The sequence below is a fragment of the Hemiscyllium ocellatum genome, chromosome 5 (genome assembly GCF_020745735.1).
Source record: "Hemiscyllium ocellatum isolate sHemOce1 chromosome 5, sHemOce1.pat.X.cur, whole genome shotgun sequence".
Taxonomy (NCBI): domain Eukaryota; kingdom Metazoa; phylum Chordata; class Chondrichthyes; order Orectolobiformes; family Hemiscylliidae; genus Hemiscyllium; species Hemiscyllium ocellatum.
The window spans coordinates 39,924,030-39,942,636 of NC_083405.1; the positions used below are offsets into that span (position 1 = coordinate 39,924,030).

Below are 18,607 nucleotides of genomic sequence, written 5' to 3' on the forward strand. Positions count from 1 at the left end.
TTCCAATAAAAAAAAGTCTGAACTCAGTCGACTTCTCTTCGTAAGATAAGCCCTCCAATCCAGGCAGCATCCTGGTAAACCCCCTCTGAACCCTCTCCAAAGCATCCACATCTTTCCTATAATAGGGCGACCAGAACTGGACGCAGTATTCCATGTGCGGTCTAACCAAAGTTTTATAGAGCTGCAACAAGATCTTATGGCTCTTAAACTCAATCCCCCTGTTAACGAAAGCCAAAACACCATTTGCTTACTTAACAACCCGTCCACTTGTCTGGCAATTTTAAGAGATCGATGTACCTGCACACCAAGATCCCTCTGTTCCTCTACACTGCCAAGAATCCTGTCTTTAGTCCTGTACTCAACTTTCAAGTTCGACCTTCCAAAATCCATCACTTCACATTTATCCAGGTTGAACTCCATCTGCCACCTCTCAGCCCATCTCTGCATCCTGTCAATGTCACGCTGCAGCCTACAACAGTCCTCTATACAGTCAACGACACCTCCAACCTTTGTGTCATCTGAAAACTTGCTAACCCATCCTTCAATCTCCTCATGAAAGTCATTAATAAAAATTACAAAGAGTAGAGGCCCAAGAACAGAGCCCTGTGGAACACCACTCACCACTGACTTCCAGGCAGAATACTTTCTTTTCACTACCACTTGCTGTCTTCTGTCAACCAGCCAATTCTGTATCCAGACAGTTAAATTTTCCTGTGTCCCATTCCTTCTGACTTTCTGAACGAACCTACCATGGGGAACCTTATCAAATGCCTCGCTGAAGTCCATATACACCACATCCACCACTCGACCCTCATCAACTTGTCTAGTAACATCCTCAAAGAACTCAATAATATTTGTGAGGCATGACCTGCCCTTCACAAAGCCATGCTGACTAATTAAGATTCAAATGACAAAGTTGACAAAAAGCATTAGAAGATTTATCCATCATTACGAAAGACTGTAAACTTGGAGTAACTTGTCTTTGCAGAAAGGTGAATAGTGGACAAGGGAGGTCTGTATACAATTGAAATTTATAACCTGAAATGAAATCATTGGATTTTTAGAAAGTAGGTAATTCTTACTGCCCTTCAAGTTATAGTTTTTATAATTTGAAGGTAGAATGGAAAAATGAAATGCAGATGTAGTGTGCATAGAAGCATTAAATAAAGCATTGCACTCAAGACCAGATAGGAAAATACAAGCATTTGGAAGTAGCAATGCAGCAGCAGGACTGCAGTTGGGTTCACCTGTTCTGATGCATGTGTGTGATAGATATAAAATGATAGATGGAGCAAACAACTAACATTAATTAAACAGTCATTTTGGTTCTTGCATCTTCTGCTTGCAACTACTCCTACCAGAATCTGTGGTTGTGCTTCATAATACTCATCCGACTTGAGCCTTCATTGCATGTCTTGAACCAACTAGGATATCCAATCACTGGAATGTTAATTCTGATCCTCTCTCTGCACTAGATAGTTTGGCTATTTTTCCTAGTATTGTTTCAATTCAGCAACTGCAGTATTCTGCTGTTTGAATACATTTATGATGATCTCTCACCTGCTACCCTCCACTTTGCCCTCTAGAATCAAAATTTCCAAAATACTAATATTTTCTTCTCATTTTTCAACTTGTATATGTAAAATTCCATATACAGACTCTAAGACATCTTATCATCTACATTTGAAAGGCCTCTATTTTCTTTATTTATTGTTCAGGTCTCTGAACCATGCGGGGAAATGTACAAAAAGGAGAATTAAGGTTTTCTCCTTGTTTTAAACCTGAAATTTCCTTGTAGGCACAGCCAAAATCTATTTCATGAAGATGAAGGATACTTCTATCCCAGCTTCTGACTTTGGCAGCACATTTACCATCTTCTGTTATCATTTGTCCTTTGTAGACAAACTTAAGTACTTGTTAGTTTAGCAAATGGCCAAACTAACTTTAAAATCCTTCAAGATGATGTAGAGAAATTCACTGTCTATGTAGAATGAAAATGCATGATAGTGCAAATAGGAGAAAATAATTTTTAAAAAATAGAGGAACAAGGACATCCTTAAATGCACAAGTAATTCCTTGGAAGTGGTAGGTATTTTCTTCTGCTCATGAGGGAGAAACAGGTCGACTAATGAATATTTAAAACCAGAAAAACTGCACCCTTTTTAAAAGTAAAAGTGAACAACATGATTACAGATTATTTTCCATCATTTCGTGAAGGGTGAATGAAAAATATTTGCACTTTTCCTCTCCAAGTCATTCATCTGAAACTATTCAAAAAATGGCCAATTCATAAATATTTCTACCACAGTAAGAAATACAGGCACCATATAATTCTGTATTTGGCACTTTAATGTGATTTGCTAAATATTTCACATAAAAATATTAAAAGCAGCAAACAAGCAAAAAAAGGCTACCCGCATACAATAGGTGAAAACTCATACACCATTTACCATTAGTAATTCATTGCTTGTGAAGAGATTTGAGACTTCCTGACAATGTGTTAAATAAACTTGGTTTTCCCTTCTAAAATGTACAGATTCAAAATCAGCACTAAAATAATAATTGGAGTCACAAGAATAGACAAGTTCACAATTATAAGGCTTAAAAAGGTACAAAATACAACAATTGTGGGAATAGATGATTATCAGGTTTTCACATATAAAGGTGAACTCAGGCATATTACAGTATACATCTTATTGGGGACAAGTAGACAATCTGTGCTCCTAGGATGCATCAAAATGGAAACACTCCTGATGTGCATATTTATACATGAAATTTAAAATAATGTATTTTTTGTTAAATACAAATTTCATTTTAGAACAATTACAATTGGCACTGTAGATAGTTAAATAAACTTTAAAGTAAAAATGTACAGTGCATTTAAGCTTTTTTAAAAAAGACAGTTAAGTTGTGTACTGCATACAAATCTTGCCTGTTAAGTTGAAATAATTTATCCTAAAGGTCGCTCAAGAGTAATTCAGACTTTAAGCTAATTAAGGGATATCTGCTTACAGTCAAGCTCAGCATCTTGCAAATTACAGCTTGAAGTTTCAGTGCTTCCAGCATCCATTTGTTGTTAATATATTCATTTTCTTCCCCCTAGTCACCGGTGCAAATAAACCATTTATCAGTCTGCACACCTCCCTAAGGGCAGCACATAATTCCAATACAGAAATAAATGCAGGTGGGTTTATTCCAACTTTAGCAAAAAGAGTGATGATGTTGACAGATATTTGTGAATTTTCTTTTAAGATGGGGAAAATTGAACACATGGGAAGAGTTGGAGAGAAAGAAATTATAATCAATCCAATAAATTACTACAAAGTTAAATTCCCTATATTACTGATTATAGCAGATCTACCAAGAATTATAATAAATTCAAAAAACATAATTTCTAGTGCATTATGAAGTATCATGGCAAGTAATCAATGTAATTATATTTTGACAAATTTACACATTTAGAAGTTCGATTGGTGGTGGCCTTAAAGGGATCCTTCCTAGAGTGAACTTCTTTGCTTCAAATTCTTGTAAGTCATCTGCTGAGAGTTCTGTCCGAGGTGTATACAATTTATCGTTTCCGTTAACTGAATTATTGCCAACCGGAATGCTTTGGGATTGAGATACTGATGCTGCTGTGCTCCCAAAAACATTTGTTGTTGCTGTTGCTGTTCCTTTGCTCCCAAAACTATTTGCTGGTGCAATTACATTTCCTCCAAAAACATTTGTTGTTGTTGTTGTTGTTACAGTGCTCCCAAATGCAGAGGATGTCGGTGCTTGGACAGATGCAGAACCCCCAAAACCAGAAGAACCCATTGTTGAGTTGCTTCCAAAAGGAGTAGAACTTCCAAACACTGCAGCACTTGCAGCTGAGCTGGTAGCAGAACCACCAAATGCACCAGGGGCTGAAGCTGGTGTGGAAGTGGGAAGTGCAAACGTTGACGTATTTCCAAACACCGAGGAAGAGGCTTGTTTGGTTTCAAATCCTGACAGAGGTGCTGAAGAATTTCCAAACTGTGACGTTGTTGTGGTATTGCCAAATCCAGCACTGGGTTTGAAGCTAAATGAGCTGCTGCTTACAGAGCTGGAGGCAAAGCCTTAGAAAAGAAACAAAACCTAAGTGAGTCATGTTATTTCAGTAAGCCATCAGGGAAACAGATCTCAAAATCAAATATGAACTCAACTGCTTCACTTAAAACCTATTCATAAGTGTTACAGGCCTCATAAAAATTGACTTGGGAAACTTTGGAAATGAAAATTCCAGGGGTTTTATTTATTTCAATAGTAGTACGCAATTAGTCTAAAAATTAGTCTAAATGTCTTAAATGATTAAGAACCATTCAAACAGTGAATTAATCATATCAGTACAGCACTGAGATGAGTAACCTAGTCTACAGTAGCAAAATAGTTAAATGATAAAATTTTAATGTAAAAATGGTATTGAGAAAATATAGCTCGATGTTTGAATTGATACTTTCTGAAACAAATACAGGAAAAAGAACTAAATTAGTAACTTGCAGCGCTGCCATATTTTTAGAAATGGGCTAAATCGCCTGCTACTTAGTTGGAAATATAGAATAGAATTTACATTGTAAATTAGTTTACTTGTATTAGACCTGTTAAGCTTTGTGGCACTGATGTATAAATTGATACGAAGGCCCTCTTTCTTGCGCAAACAAATTTCCAACTAATAACTATATTAAGGAATTATAGATGGATTATAACAGCTTGACTTAATTTGTCATGATCATCTTGACCCATCAGGAGTGACACAGCTCGGAGTCAAGACCAAGTTTTATATTACATACTAGAGGCATCTCTCCTTTATTATTTATCGACACCTGACAGCATAGATTCTCAAAACACCTCTACGTGATCCCAACTGCCCAGAACCCCAGCATTACATTATACTTTTATTTGTTGCATTCCTCAAAGGTTAAACTGAAACTCAATATTTTATAGTACAAATTTCCTAAAATTTTAGGAAAAGCAGATTAAAATGTCAGCTTGGCAACCAGAGATCAATCTTCTAGCATTTTAAGCAGCTGACAGTGCACAAAATGGTACAGGAAGTTAACTAACACCATCATTTTTCAGAGATTAGAAAAACATTTCTACTTTACAGAAGTACATTTAAATTTAAGACATCTATATTATAATTGCACATCAACAATTACCAGATGAGCCAAAGGTTGAAGTTTGCATTCCACCAAATCCTGTTGCAGGTTTCTGTTGGTTTGGCTTTCTCAATTCAGCACTCTGGAGAAACAGAGAAGGAAAATAAAGGTTATAGTATTGAAGTCCCTAAATAAAATAAATCATGATAATAGACTCCATTTGTGTTGTAACTCTGAACTTTTGGCAGCAATTCAAATAATTTTCAATCCAGACAGGTACATTACTAACGAAGAGTTATAAAAAAAAGTACACAAGTTAGTAACAAAGCAACAATAAAGGGAATAATCTGTTAACTGCTTGATTAATCAAATTCTAAGAATAATGTCAGTTTAAAGATCAGACATGAAGCTCACTTCCAATGAATGAACAGTTCAGCACAAGACTAAAAACGATGAAAGGTCATGCGATGACAGATATAATATGATTTTTAAAATTGCAGATACTGGAAATCTGAAACAAAAATAGAAATTGCTGTAGAAAATCAGCAGGTTTGGCAGAATCGGTGAAGAGAAAGCAGAGTTAACATTTTGGTTCTACTGACTCTTCTACAGAAGGCTTCTTTTGAAGAAAGGCCACTGGACCCAAAACATTAACTTTGCTTTCTTCCGGAGATGCTGCCAGACCTGCTGAGTTTGGGATAACATATGATAATTGGGAAACTTCTTTTAATGATGGCATTACAGCAGAGTCACTGAACGTAGACACAGTTTAACTCTGCGTGTGTTCCATGCAACATCAGATCTAGGTGCAGTCAATATGTGAGAAATGCAAAAACATATTCCATTACACAACAACGATGGTTACGTCTTGATGTGAAACAGCAGAGTTAGAGAGAACTATGTTTCAAATTTGGAACAACGGCTTGGTATTCAATGTTCTAATCATCAAACAGTCAAAATTACATTTAATCACTATGGAAAGTTTTTGATTTCAGTGCAATTTTTAAGAGGTTAAAAAAAAATTTTCCATAGAAAAGGAAATTACTTACAATACCCCCCCAAAAATTAGAAGAATTCAGCCAGCATCAATTGCTTTGATATGAAGTATAATTACTTGTACACACATGTATCATGTACAAAGAAGAATCAATTTATTAAAAAACACCTTTAAATGTACAGTGGGACTAAACCTGTTGCTGATCAGTTCAGTTCAAGTATTAGAAAGTTTACTTCTGCTTGTAATTCAACTAAAACTAATTGCTAGGATCAGTAATGACAACAATATTGAGACATTATGTCACTACCAGAATAGAGTTTTCTACTGTCCAGCAGCTCCAACGTGCCTACACTCTTAAAAACACGTTAAGTGACCCTGGAATTGTGTAAAACAGCACACCCCTACCAGGCACTTCTTTAACTGACCCCTCTTGCCCCTCGCTTCTATTTCAGCTCTCAACAAAAAAAATAAAATTTAAGAAAGAAATATTGCTTCAGCTGGGCCCTGCAAAAACCAATTTCTGCTACGAGATATAGTGTGCCCAATCTGTAACCAGTCAGCTGGTGTTGATGTGACATGCACTACCTTCGTTTCTCAGTTTTCTTCACCCATTCTAACCTGTCTGCCTCTAAAACATGCTGCACTCTCTTCTCAGGTCTAACTCAAGATTTTGATATCAAACCTCCTGACAAGAGTGGTTTGTGGTCTGGTAGCCGGTCCTCTACCTTACAGAGCCTGAGCACCAAGTTTTGAATGTCTTTTTTCCCCCAGGACCATGGCCCCAACAATGAAAATTAAACTTGTTTACAGGGTTGTCACTGACTTCAACTGCTCTGGCGTTTTTTTTCCTCCACAGTTGCACCTTAATCCTGCAGTCAGCTTCTACCACCTTCCCAAAATCCATAAACAGGGCTGCACTGGTAGACCCATTGTTTCAGTCTGTTCCTGCTCCACTGAACTTATTTCTTTCCATCTTGATTACTTTTTCCTCTCTTGTTCAATCTCTTCCCAGCTACTTTTGTGATGCTTTATGCCAGTTCTACAAATCCCAGTTTTTTGGCCTCTTGCCTTCTCTTTGTCTTGGACTTACAATCTCTCTACACATCCATTCCCCCATCAATGTTCAGAAGACTCTTCAGTTCTCCTTTGCTAGTAGATCTGAATAGTCCTCATCCAGCATCACTCTTCTCCATTGCCTGGCTGAGCTCATTCTTTTCTTAAACACGTTTCACATTCTCCAAGTCAAAAGTCTACCCAGATGGTTCCTGTTGCTTTGTGGAGCAGATGAACATTCCTTTTTAAGAGTCCTAATCTGCCCCTCTCCCAGAACTCTTCTTCTGATAAATCAATGATTGCACCAGTGCTGCTTTTGCTTTCGTTTGGAATTGGAAAAAAATTAATTATCTTTACTTCCAATTTCCGTCCTCCTCTACCTTTGCCTGGCCATTAAATTAAGAAAGATGATGATATTCGGTAGACATGCAAATCAAAGGCTCTTAGGGTTGGATGGAATTCAAAACACAATTGAATCAGATATGATCTAATTGAGAAGTAGAACAGACTCAAGGAGACAAGTAACCTACTTGTGTTCTCAATTTGCATGTCTATAAAACAGTGACTGCATTTGCCTAGATAATAGAGACACTATTTTAAAGATATTAACTTTATGTCATACCGTTCTTTTTTAAAGGTCTGATAACGTACTATATAAGCACAATGACACACGTTATGATTAGCAGTGAATGAAAGATGCACATTGCTCAATGCTATCCACTTTCCATGAGCTTTTGCACTGGAATTAGTAATTGTTAGTGTCAAAGCAACATAGCCCTTTTTTACAGGGAACCTGGGATGAACATGAGAGGTTAGGCAAGTATGTGAAACCATGATCAGATTGACAAATCTTCACTGAGACAAGCAGACATCCCAACTTAGAAGAAATAATTCAATGTAAAATTAGCTACAGAAAATAAAATTAAGAGAGAGGTAAGAGACTAAAAAAGGTAAAGTAAAAATAAAAACAAAGAACTGTGGATACTGGAAGTCTGAAACTAAAAAATAATTGCTGGAGAAACTCACCAGGTTGGCATCTGTGGAGAGTGACCCTTCAAGAGGTAATAAATTTTGGAAATACAATATTATTTTTAATATCTTAAAGGGCAAGACAGGTAAAAGTTAATTTTCACTGTCACTGTGATTGTTTGATAGCAGTTAAGATTGACAATGTTGTTATAAATTTAAAAGCAATTATATGGACAAATTCTAACCTTTTTTGGAATAGTGAGTATCTAGTAGGTAAGTACCACAAATTTATGCTTTTGCACCTATGTTAGAATGGAGGACGAACAGTGTAATGCAGACAGTAATTTCCTGATTTTTATGTTCAATTGTACATGCACAGATGCCAGAAGTTGCTTTGATTTACTTCATAAATAGGGTGAGGATAACAGCTGCAAAATCTAAGCCTACCGGAACATTTTAAAATGACACAAATACAAATTAATTACCATTTATTTTACATACACATTTTCACAGTCTTTTCCCAATTACAGCTTACCATTGAACTTCTTACAGATAAATTTGGTTTCTTAATTTCAAGCATTCTGTTCTTCTGTTGATTTGATAACTGCCTAATAGAGTCAGCCTGCAACAAAATACAACAATTTAAAAAATATTTCAGACTAACAATTAGAAATTAACATTACAACTAACATGTACTTAATGTAATTGTTCAGATTTGGTAATTAACAAAGCTGGCCTTTAAATCTAAAGGACTGGAATTTAAGGATGCAAAAGTTATGCAGCAGCTATAAAACCTGGTTAGATCCCAATTGGAGTACTCCAAACTGATCTTGGCACCACATCTTAGGGAAGATATATGGGTCTTGAAAGGAATACAATTAGGTCTACAATAATGATAGCTACATTTCAGGAGTTAAGTTATGAAGATAGATTATATAAGGTTATGTCTGTTTTCACGAGAACTTAGAAGTTTAAGGGGTGATCTGATCAGTCTTCAAGATATTAACAAGAATGGACTGGATGATAAAGATGGGGATTTTAGAACTCGGGGCCAATTAGGCTCATTCAGGAAAGATATTAGGGAGCACCTCTGCACACAAAAGGTGTTAGAGGTTTGTAACCCACTTCACAAATGGCAGTTCATACTAGATCATTTGTCAAATTTAAACCTGAGATAGATAGATTTTTGTTAAGCAAAGATTGTGGGCGGCACGGTGGCACAGTGGTTAGCACTGCTGCCTCACAGCGCCTGTAGACCCGGGTTCAATTCCCGACTCAGGCGACTGACTGTGTGGAGTTTGCACGTTCTCCCCGTGTCTGTGTGGGTTTCCTCCGGGTGCTCCGGTTTCCTCCCACAGTCCAAAGATGTGCGGGTCAGGTGAATTGGCCAAGCTAAATTGCCCGTAGTGTTAGGTAAGGGGTAAATGTAGGGGTATGGGTGGGTTGCGCTTCGGCGGGTCGGTGTGGACTTGTTGGGCCGAAGGGCCTGTTTCCACACTGTAAGTCTAAAAAAAAATATTGAGAAAAGCAGTATATGGCATTAGAACACAGATCAGCCATGACCTCTGAGTGGCAGGCAGAACAGGATTGAGAGGCTGAATGGCCTACTCCTGTTCCTATGTCTTGTTGTTACTAAAGAAGAAACATCTGAATTATTTTACTTTAATTAAGAATTATTGTTTCAAAAAAAGTAATTTGATGGACTTATAGCTCAGAGCATTAAGTCTATTTGCTCTCAGTCAGCATGTTATTCTAAATATTTTGGATGCATGACCTTCAGTTCTCATTCAAGGCAACTGCGAACCAGAGATTTCAATAACTTAAAATTCAATACTGGATTGTTTTGCTCCATTTATGCTCATGCAATCCATGAAAATAAAGTAAATTATTTTGTTTCCAAATCATTAACAACATAGATGTCACGCAAGGCCTTAGTTCATAGATCATGCACAATGAAACTAACAAGCATTCCAAAAAGGAATAGCTCAGATTAAAATAAGTTTAGATTCCGGTTTATTGAAACATTTTACAGGGAGGAAAAAGTAAGGACTGCAGATGCTGGAGACCAGATTCAATAGTGTGGTGCTGGAAAAGCACAGCTCGTCAAGCAGCATTCAAGGAGCAGTCAGGCAGCATCCGAGGATGCTGCCTGACTGACTGTGCTTTTCCAGGACCACACTCTCTACACTAAAACATTATATAGGTGCTTTAGTTCACTTAAACACACTCAATTTGTGGAATGTCAGTGTGTTCTCACTTTAACTCTTAGGTCAATGGAATGTATTCTAATTAGAATAGAAGATGAATTGGAGTAGTCAGTAACAGCTCCATGCAAGATTTGCATAGTAATAGCTAAAATTATGGTGCACATGCCAAATTTTAGAAAAAGTTGGGTCGATGTACCACTCCTTATTGTTAAATCAGTGTAAATCTATTTCAATTAATTATACTGGAAAAGAAAGGGGAGACAATAGCCTTGTGGTATCATTGTTGGACTCGCAACCACAGTCATGGGCTTGAACCACACCAAAGCAAATGAATTCAACTTGTGGACATGAAGTCCAGCCTTCACATAGAGAAGATATTTTTTATTCATTCATGGGATACGGATGTCAGTGGCCAGGCCAGTATTTATTGCCCATCCCCAATTTTCCAGAGGGCACTTGAGAGTCAACCACATTGCTGTGGGTCTTGTGTGACATGCCAACCAGACCAGGTTAGACTGGCAGATTTTCTTCCTAAAAGGATATTAGTGAACCACTAAAATTACAATATTGAAAGGACATTAGACTACCCTACCACATGCTGTGAAACTATCACTGTGCTAAATGGGATAGGTAGTAAATCAAAATTGAGCATCTATGGAGGTGCTGTGGGCCCTCGGTGGCAGCCAAATTGTAGTCCAATGCAATCTACGCCCTCACAGATCAGCATATTCCTACTCTACCATAACATTCTTCTGATTTAATGAAGAGTGAAAGAGGGCATGCCAGGATTAGCACCAGAAATAGCTAAAAAAAAGCGAGTCAACCTTGTGAAGTTACACAACAGGACTAATTGCGAGCCAAACAGAATAAGCAGGAAATGAAAGTCGGAGCTAGTCGATTCTACAATGAAGAGATCTGATATAAACTCTGCAGTCCTGCCATAGCTGCTCATGAACGGTGGAGGATAATTCAACAACTCACTGAAGGAGGAGACTTCATAAACAGCGCCATCTTCAATAATTGTGGAGCCTAGCACATTGATGCAAAAGAAAAGGCTGAAGCACTTGCAACTATCTTCAGTCCAACGTTCTGAGTGGATAATCCATTTTGGCCTTCTCCAGAGGTTTCCAGCATTAAGATGCCAGTCTACAGCCAATTCAATTCACTTCTTGAGATATTAGTAAATGCTTGATGCACTGGATACTGTAAAAACTATGCACTCTAAAGCTCTCCAGAACTTGACATGTCCCCATCCTGCATGTTCCAATACAGCTACAACACTGGCATCTATCCAATAGTGCAGAAAATTGCCCAGGTACGTCCTGTACACTAAAAAAAACCAGGACAAATCCAATCTGCCAATTACTGTCCCATCAGTTCATTCTTGAATATCAGTAAAATGATGCAAGGTATCAATGCTAACAAACAGCACTTGCTTAGCAATAATCTGATCACTAACAAAGTTTAGGTTCCTCAGCTCCTGATGTCATTACAGCCTTACTTCAAACATTGACAAAACAGCTGAATTGCACAGGTAGGTTAAGGGTGACTGCTCTTGACATCAAAGTTGAATTTGAGAGTGTGCCAAAAGTGCCCTCACAAAAATGGAGTCAAATGGAATCAGAGAGAAAATTGTTTGCTGATCAAGGTCATATCTAACATAAAAGTAAGATGGTTGTGGTTATTGGGGGGGGGGGGGGGTCAGTCATCACAGCTCCAAGAACATCTCTGCAGAAGTTCCTCAGGGCAGTGTCCTAGGTCCAACCGTCCTCAGCTGCTTCATCCATGACCTTCCATTCACCATAAGGTCAGAAGTGGGGAAGTTCGCTGACGACTGCACCAATGTTTAACATCACTTAAAGCAGTCCATGTTCAAATGCAACATGACATGGATAAAAACCAGTGGCAAATAACATTTATGCTAAAGAATCAACAACCATCTTCAAAAAGACAAACTAACAATCGACATTCAATAGCATCACCATCTCTGAATTCCCTGCTATCAACTTTGAGGGTTACCACTGACCAGCAACTGAACTGGACCAGCCACATAAGTACTCGGGCTATAAGAGCAGGCCAGAGGCTAGGAATCCTGCAGCAAGTAACTTTTCTTCTAAGTTTCCAAAGCCTATTCACCATCTGCAAGGCACAAGTCGGAAAGCTTACAAAATATTCTCCACTTGCTTGAAAACGTTTAAGACGCTTACCAGCATCCAGGTCAAAGCAGCCACTGTGATTAGGAGCACACCCACAAGCATCTACTCCTTCCACCATTGTTGCTCAGTAGCAGCAGTGTACACTAAAAGATGCACTGCAGAAATTCACCAAAGCGGCTTAGACAGCACTTTCCAAAGTCCTGACGAGTACCGTCCAGAAGGACAAGAGAATCAGATATACAGGAACACCACCACTTGCAAGTTCCCTTCCAAGTCACTCACCATCCAAACTGGGAAACATATTATCATTCCTTCACTGTCAATGGGTCAAAATCCTGGAATGCCCTCCCTAATGATACTGTCAGTCTACTTTCAATACTGGATTTTAGTCATTTAAGGCAGCAACTCGCCACAAACTTTCTCAAGGGCAATGAGGGATAGTCAGTAAATGTTGGCTCAGACAGCAACAGCTACATCTTGTGAATCAGTGACATCTCACATGACAAGAGTATTTCCATCTTTGCAGTCAAGCAAAGTATCATCTCATCCATAAACCCGTTCTAGGTTACACCATTCTCACTTTAGCTTCGGCAACCATCAAAAGATGTTATCAATGAGGTTCTTTCAACAAGTGTACTATGACAGGAATCTACATGCTAGAAAATTTATCTAAGTAGACAACCACCTCTGCAAAGAACACAGATTCAGGATCAGAAGTCATCATTTTGCCTTACCACAAGAAGAGGCAGAAACAACGTTCAAAAGTGCATCAGCTAACATGACTGATTAGTCCAACGCTTCCACTTCATATTCGTAAGAGTGACTTCAAAAGCATACAGTTCTTACATAATTTGACAAGCTGCCTCCTGCTTTACTGTTATAATATTCCAATCGCAATTCTTCTGGGGAGATGTCCACAAGACCTATAGAGAAAGAAACACACTGTGCCATCATATATTTTTCAGTTAGATTAGACGTATCTGATGAATTATCTTTTGTGAATTTTATTCCATCGATAAGATTTTACTATAACTCTTCAGTCTGTTGTTTGGATATTGTTTTCTCTTCCTTAAAATAAACTTCTAAGGTAGAATTTAAATGGTAAAAATATGTTGGGATAATCTGATTCAAGAAAAATGGCACAGAAGCAGAACCAGTTTTGTACCTGAGACACATGCGTATTCCTTGGCAACAGAGTAACAAGAAAATAACCACTGGCCAGAGATTTCCCATGCTTCAATGTCTTTTCTTACTATTTCCCTGCAAAACAAAATTGAAAAAATAATAAGACATTACACACAAAAATCGTCACTAACGATTATGGAGACATCCTTAAATAGCATCACAAACATGTTCCTGTAATGAGTTACAAAATTCTCAAAGAAGAAAATAAGCTATGAAATTGATTTTCAAAGATTGGCACTTTGTTAAACCACAATTTTCTTCATATTAAAATGCCTAACAATCTTTTCCAAGCCTCAGTTGGTAATTGGAAGCAAAGACCCGAGTATCTCATATTTACTTCCCAGCAGAATTATATAAAACCGCAAATGCTTCACAGTAGTGTTGATTCACTGCCCAAATTTCCTTTCCTCCCAAGGCTGTGTTTCACAGCTCCTTAATTTCACAGTCTACCATTCACCAACAGCTGCATTGGCATATCAAAGTATGACACCATTAAGGGAGTTTTCTTGAAGTTAACGTTGGCAAACCTGACTCCAACCTGATGGGAGAACAACCAATAATTTCAACCTTAGTCTTCGATTTAACTTCTCTTCAATCAAACCAGGTCCCTCAGTGCACAACTTTAGTGTTTTGGAAGATCTTGAATTCCACTTCAATTTCCATATCCTATCTATCACTAAAACCACCTATTATCAGCACCGTAAAGAACTTCTACAGAGCTAATATAGTAGCATGTGGAACTACTATAATAAAAATCATCATGTGCTGGAGCCAATTCAGTAGGTCTGACAGCATCTGTTGAGGGAGAAACAGAGTTAATGTTTTAAGTCCCATATGACCCCTCTTTGAACACATCCACAACCAAATGGAACCCAGTAGAGTTCATAGTCATAGAGATGTACAGCATGGAAACAGACCCTTCGGTCCAACCGGCCCATGCCGACCAGATATCCCAATCCAATCTGGTCTGACCTGCCAGCACCCAGCCCATATCCCTCCAAACCCTTCCTATTCATATACCCATCCAAATGTCTCTTAAATGTTGCAATTGTACCACATCCTCTGGCAGCTCATTCCATACACGTATCACCCTCTGCGTGAAAAAGTTGACCCTTAGGTCTGTTTTATATCTTTCCTCTCTCACCCTAAACCTAGGCCCTCTAGTCCTGGACTCCCTGATCCCAGGGAAAAGACTTTGTCTATTTCTCCTATCCATACCCCTCATAATTTTGTAAACTTCTAAGGTCACCCCTCAGCCTCTAACGCTTCAGGGAAAACAGCCCCAGCCTGTTCAGCCTCTCCCTATAGCTCAATTCCTCCAACCCTGGCAATATCCTTGTAAATCTTTTCTGAACCCTTTCAAGTTTCACAACATCTTTCCGATAGGAAGGAGACCAGAATTGCACGCAATATTCCAACAGTGGCCTAACCAATGTCCTGTACAGCCGCAACATGACCTCCCAACTCCTGTATTCAATACTCTGACCAATAAAAGAAAGCATACCAAACGCCTTCTTCACTATCCTATCTACTTGCGACTCCACTTTCAATCTGCACTCCAAGGTCTCTTTGTTCAGCAACAGAGATCATAAAGACGTACAGCATGTTAACGGACCTTATGGTTCAACTTGTTCTGCTATAATACGTGTTTTGTTAATGTGAATTCGCTGTAAAACGATCAACGAATTGGGAACACAGTCTCTAAAGTGCAAAGTTTTAAAACATGTTGACTGTAACACGATTACTTTGTCAACATTTCAAATGCTGTTTCTAAAGTGTGATTTTTCTATAATGCAGGGATGTACATGAAAGCAACCAGCACATTATAGAAGAACTACCTATGTCAGTTCACACCTACTCTTGTCTTCCTTTGGATCATTCCTCTATGAGTATATCCTACTGTCCAAATCTCAACAGCTCATCTTTGTTGAACTAGCAGATATTAATTAGCCCTTGATTCAAAACTCCTTTCTAAATTTCTTTGCCTTTTTACTTCTATACTTGATCAAGGTGCTGCCATTCAACCACACCTTCAACTATCTCTCACATCACACACTATGCAATTTGACTGCAACAGTTCATGTCAAAAGCTCTTGATAAATGTATCACCTTGATACTTAAACTAAATCATGCATTAAAATATTGCACTCACAATAGGTTTTCCGCGTCACGATTTTGATCATCACCAGAAAGAGTTGTAAATCTATTTTGCAGAAAGCCTCCAGAGCTCGAAGCTGTTTTTTTCCCAGTTTCTGCACCTCCAAATCCTCTTCTATCAACATCCCTGCCACCTCCTCCCCACGGTGCCGGTTTGTAAAATGTTGACGGTTGGATATAATTAGATTGATGTTTTTGGAATGGATTTCCCCAGTTTCCTCTGTAGGCTATAAATACAGCATGAGGCAGCAAAACAGTGGATGCATTTTCATCACCGAATATCTAATGAGACACTTTAAAGAAAAAAAATGCTGGCAATGTAATAGTTGAATATTCACGTAGGTTACACTGAGCTTAAAAAAAACTTTTAAATACAACATTTTTGAAATTATTGGATGTAATGAGTTCAGGAATAAAGTTTAAAGAAAAACATTCTTTAAGGCTAATGTCAGGGCTTCCCAAACTGGGGGTTGGATCCCAAGTGGGATGAGAGCTGAAATTGGGGGAGTCTGAAGATGCAAGGCAGCAACTGCTGCCATTGATTTCTCAGAGCTATAAAAACTGTACTCTTCTTAACAGACCCTTACACTTACAGCTCGAGTACTTCACTCTTGGAGCACTCGCTGAGGGATCACATCGGTTTTCAAGCCTAAATATGGGGCATGCAGTTTGGGAATTCCTTAACTAGTTCACTCAAGACGTATCCACAAGCTAACCTGCACCATTGAGAGAATTACTGGGAAATGGAGCATTAAAACATTTTGCTGCAAACACAATTAATGAAAATGAATTCTAAAATATGACTAAAAAGATAAAACATTTAAGTACCATGGCTTTGAAAAAAAAAGAAATTTCTCAGCACAAATGTAACAGCAGAAATGCAAGTCTCTCGATTTACTGAGACACAATACCTGCTGTGTGTTGTCCTCGCCCGGCCCCTCTCGGGTGTTCGTTCCAACAGCTGTCCCCGAAGCGGCAGCGACCTTCCTGGAAATACTTGCAGATCGGCATCGTGCGGTGTCGGAGAGAGCTCAAGGCAGGTTCCCCGCCACCCCCGGGACGGACACGGGCCTCTCCCCGACACGGGGATGTGGACCGCGGCGCTCGCTATGACGGGATTGGGGAAAAGAGAGAGAGAGAGAGAGCCGCGTGATCACCAACTTCCTCAACGCCAATCCCCGAGTGATATGATTGATACGACCACACTCCCCTTCCTGAGCCCGGGCGGGCGGTTGGTTTTCAAAACTTCAGCAGCTTCCCGCCGCCGGCAGGGCCCAGCTGTATGACGCCATCATGGAGTTAAAAGCAATGGAGATGAGGGACTGTAAACACGTCAGAGTCAGTCCGTCTCTGTCAGTCAGTCAGTCAACGCGGGTGGTATATCAGTGCGCACGCGCGGAGAGGTGGGGGGGTGTGGTGTGCGTGCGCACGCGCGCATTGGGGCAGGGACTGTACGCGCGTGGGCAGGTGTGTTTGTGTCTCTATGCCAACAGGTGTATGTCAGGGGTTTCCACCTGTTAATGTGTAGTGAGTGTTGGGAGGAAACTATAGGGGAATTCAACAACACAAATGATCATAAAATAATTGGAATTATTTGGGTGCTTGTTGTTGGAATATCTGCTCAGCAGGGCAACGTTTCCCAAGCGATTTTATTAACGTGACCAAATTTTAAAACCTGAACATTTATTTGACCCCACACACCAGCAAACAGCAATAACGTTATTTTAGTATATAATGACACTTGTGTATAGAACATTCAATAAATCATAAATACTAAGCAATATACTTCGTAACAACGTTCCTTTACGTAGTTAAAAATCACAAAACACCAGGTTATAGTCCAACAGGTTTAATTGGAAGCACACCAGACAATCACCTGATGAAGGAGCGTCACTCCGAAAGCTAGTGTGCTTCCAATTAAACCTGTTGGACTATAACCTGGTGTTTTGTGATTTTTAATGTTGTACACCCCAGTCCAACACCGGCATCTCCAAATCATTCCTTTACGTATGCTGCAAATTTCCATCAAACTCTGTATTCCTTAGAGACAGAAGATTCAAGAACCCTTTCTCTCCCCATTACTGCACAATGCAATCATCCTATTTCCCAGACATTGTAATCATATCCCACGCTGAAATAAAATTAGTTCTCTCTCTGCCCCCATCCCCCATAATCAACCTGTCTCCCCACACACTCATCTGCCCTCTTCCCCCATTTACACTAGTCATGTAATTGCCTGTAATGTAGAGTTGCAAATCTGGAATAAAGAGCCTCTACAACAGGCAAATTGGAACAGGAGTACTTAAATTTGATACCACCTTCCTGACTTAGCTAGCATTCTGAACTTGTCAGGAAATTGAAGAGAGGATTAGCAAAATCATTCTGGGTAGGAGCAAAAGGAATAAGGTGATCATTATGGGGGACTTTAACTTCCCCAGCATTGATCAGAAATGCTATAACTAGTACGGTCAGATGGATCAGTTTTTGTCCAATGTGTACAGGACGGTTTCCTGACACAGTATGTCGAAGGGCCGACAAGAGGGGAGGTCACCCTGGATCTGGTGCCTGGTAATGAACCAGGCCAGGTGTTTGATTTAGTTGTAGGTGAGCACTTTGGAGAGAGTGACCATAATGCAGTTACATTTAGTTCAGTGATGGAAAGGGATAGGTACATGCCACAGGTCGAGTTATTGATGGGGCAAGGGCAATTATAATAAGATTAGGCAAGAATTAGGATGCATAGAACAGGGTAGCAAGATGCAGACAATG

The 18,607-nt window shown here is 39.1% G+C and overlaps 1 protein-coding gene across 1 annotated transcript; it reads right to left on the reverse strand.

The window, feature by feature from the left end:
- Positions 1 to 2,348: 2,348 nt before the first annotated feature.
- nup42 (nucleoporin 42) lies at positions 2,349 to 17,195 on the reverse strand. The gene is made up of 7 exons (XM_060825410.1): positions 16,750 to 17,195; positions 15,834 to 16,065; positions 13,662 to 13,756; positions 13,343 to 13,419; positions 8,669 to 8,755; positions 5,175 to 5,256; positions 2,349 to 4,094 (listed from the first exon to the last, which is right to left on the reverse strand). Exons 1-7 carry the CDS (start codon positions 16,847 to 16,849, stop codon positions 3,451 to 3,453), a joined length of 1,317 nt encoding a protein of 438 aa, XP_060681393.1. The 5' UTR covers positions 16,850 to 17,195; the 3' UTR covers positions 2,349 to 3,450.
- Positions 17,196 to 18,607: the final 1,412 nt, after the last annotated feature.

What these genes read in the sequence shown, in the direction of transcription:
- nup42 (XM_060825410.1), bottom strand. Translation starts at nt 16,849, where the DNA reads ATGCCGATCTGCAAGTATTTCCAGGAAGGTCGCTGCCGCTTCGGGGAC. An exon ending in GCGAGGACAACACACAGCAG is followed by an intron (nt 16,066 to 16,749) that starts GTATTGTGTCTC and finishes CTGTATTTATAG; the next exon opens with CCTACAGAGGAAACTGGGGA. An exon ending in GGAATACGCATGTGTCTCAG is followed by an intron (nt 13,420 to 13,661) that starts GTACAAAACTGG and finishes CTTTCTCTATAG; the next exon opens with GTCTTGTGGACATCTCCCCA.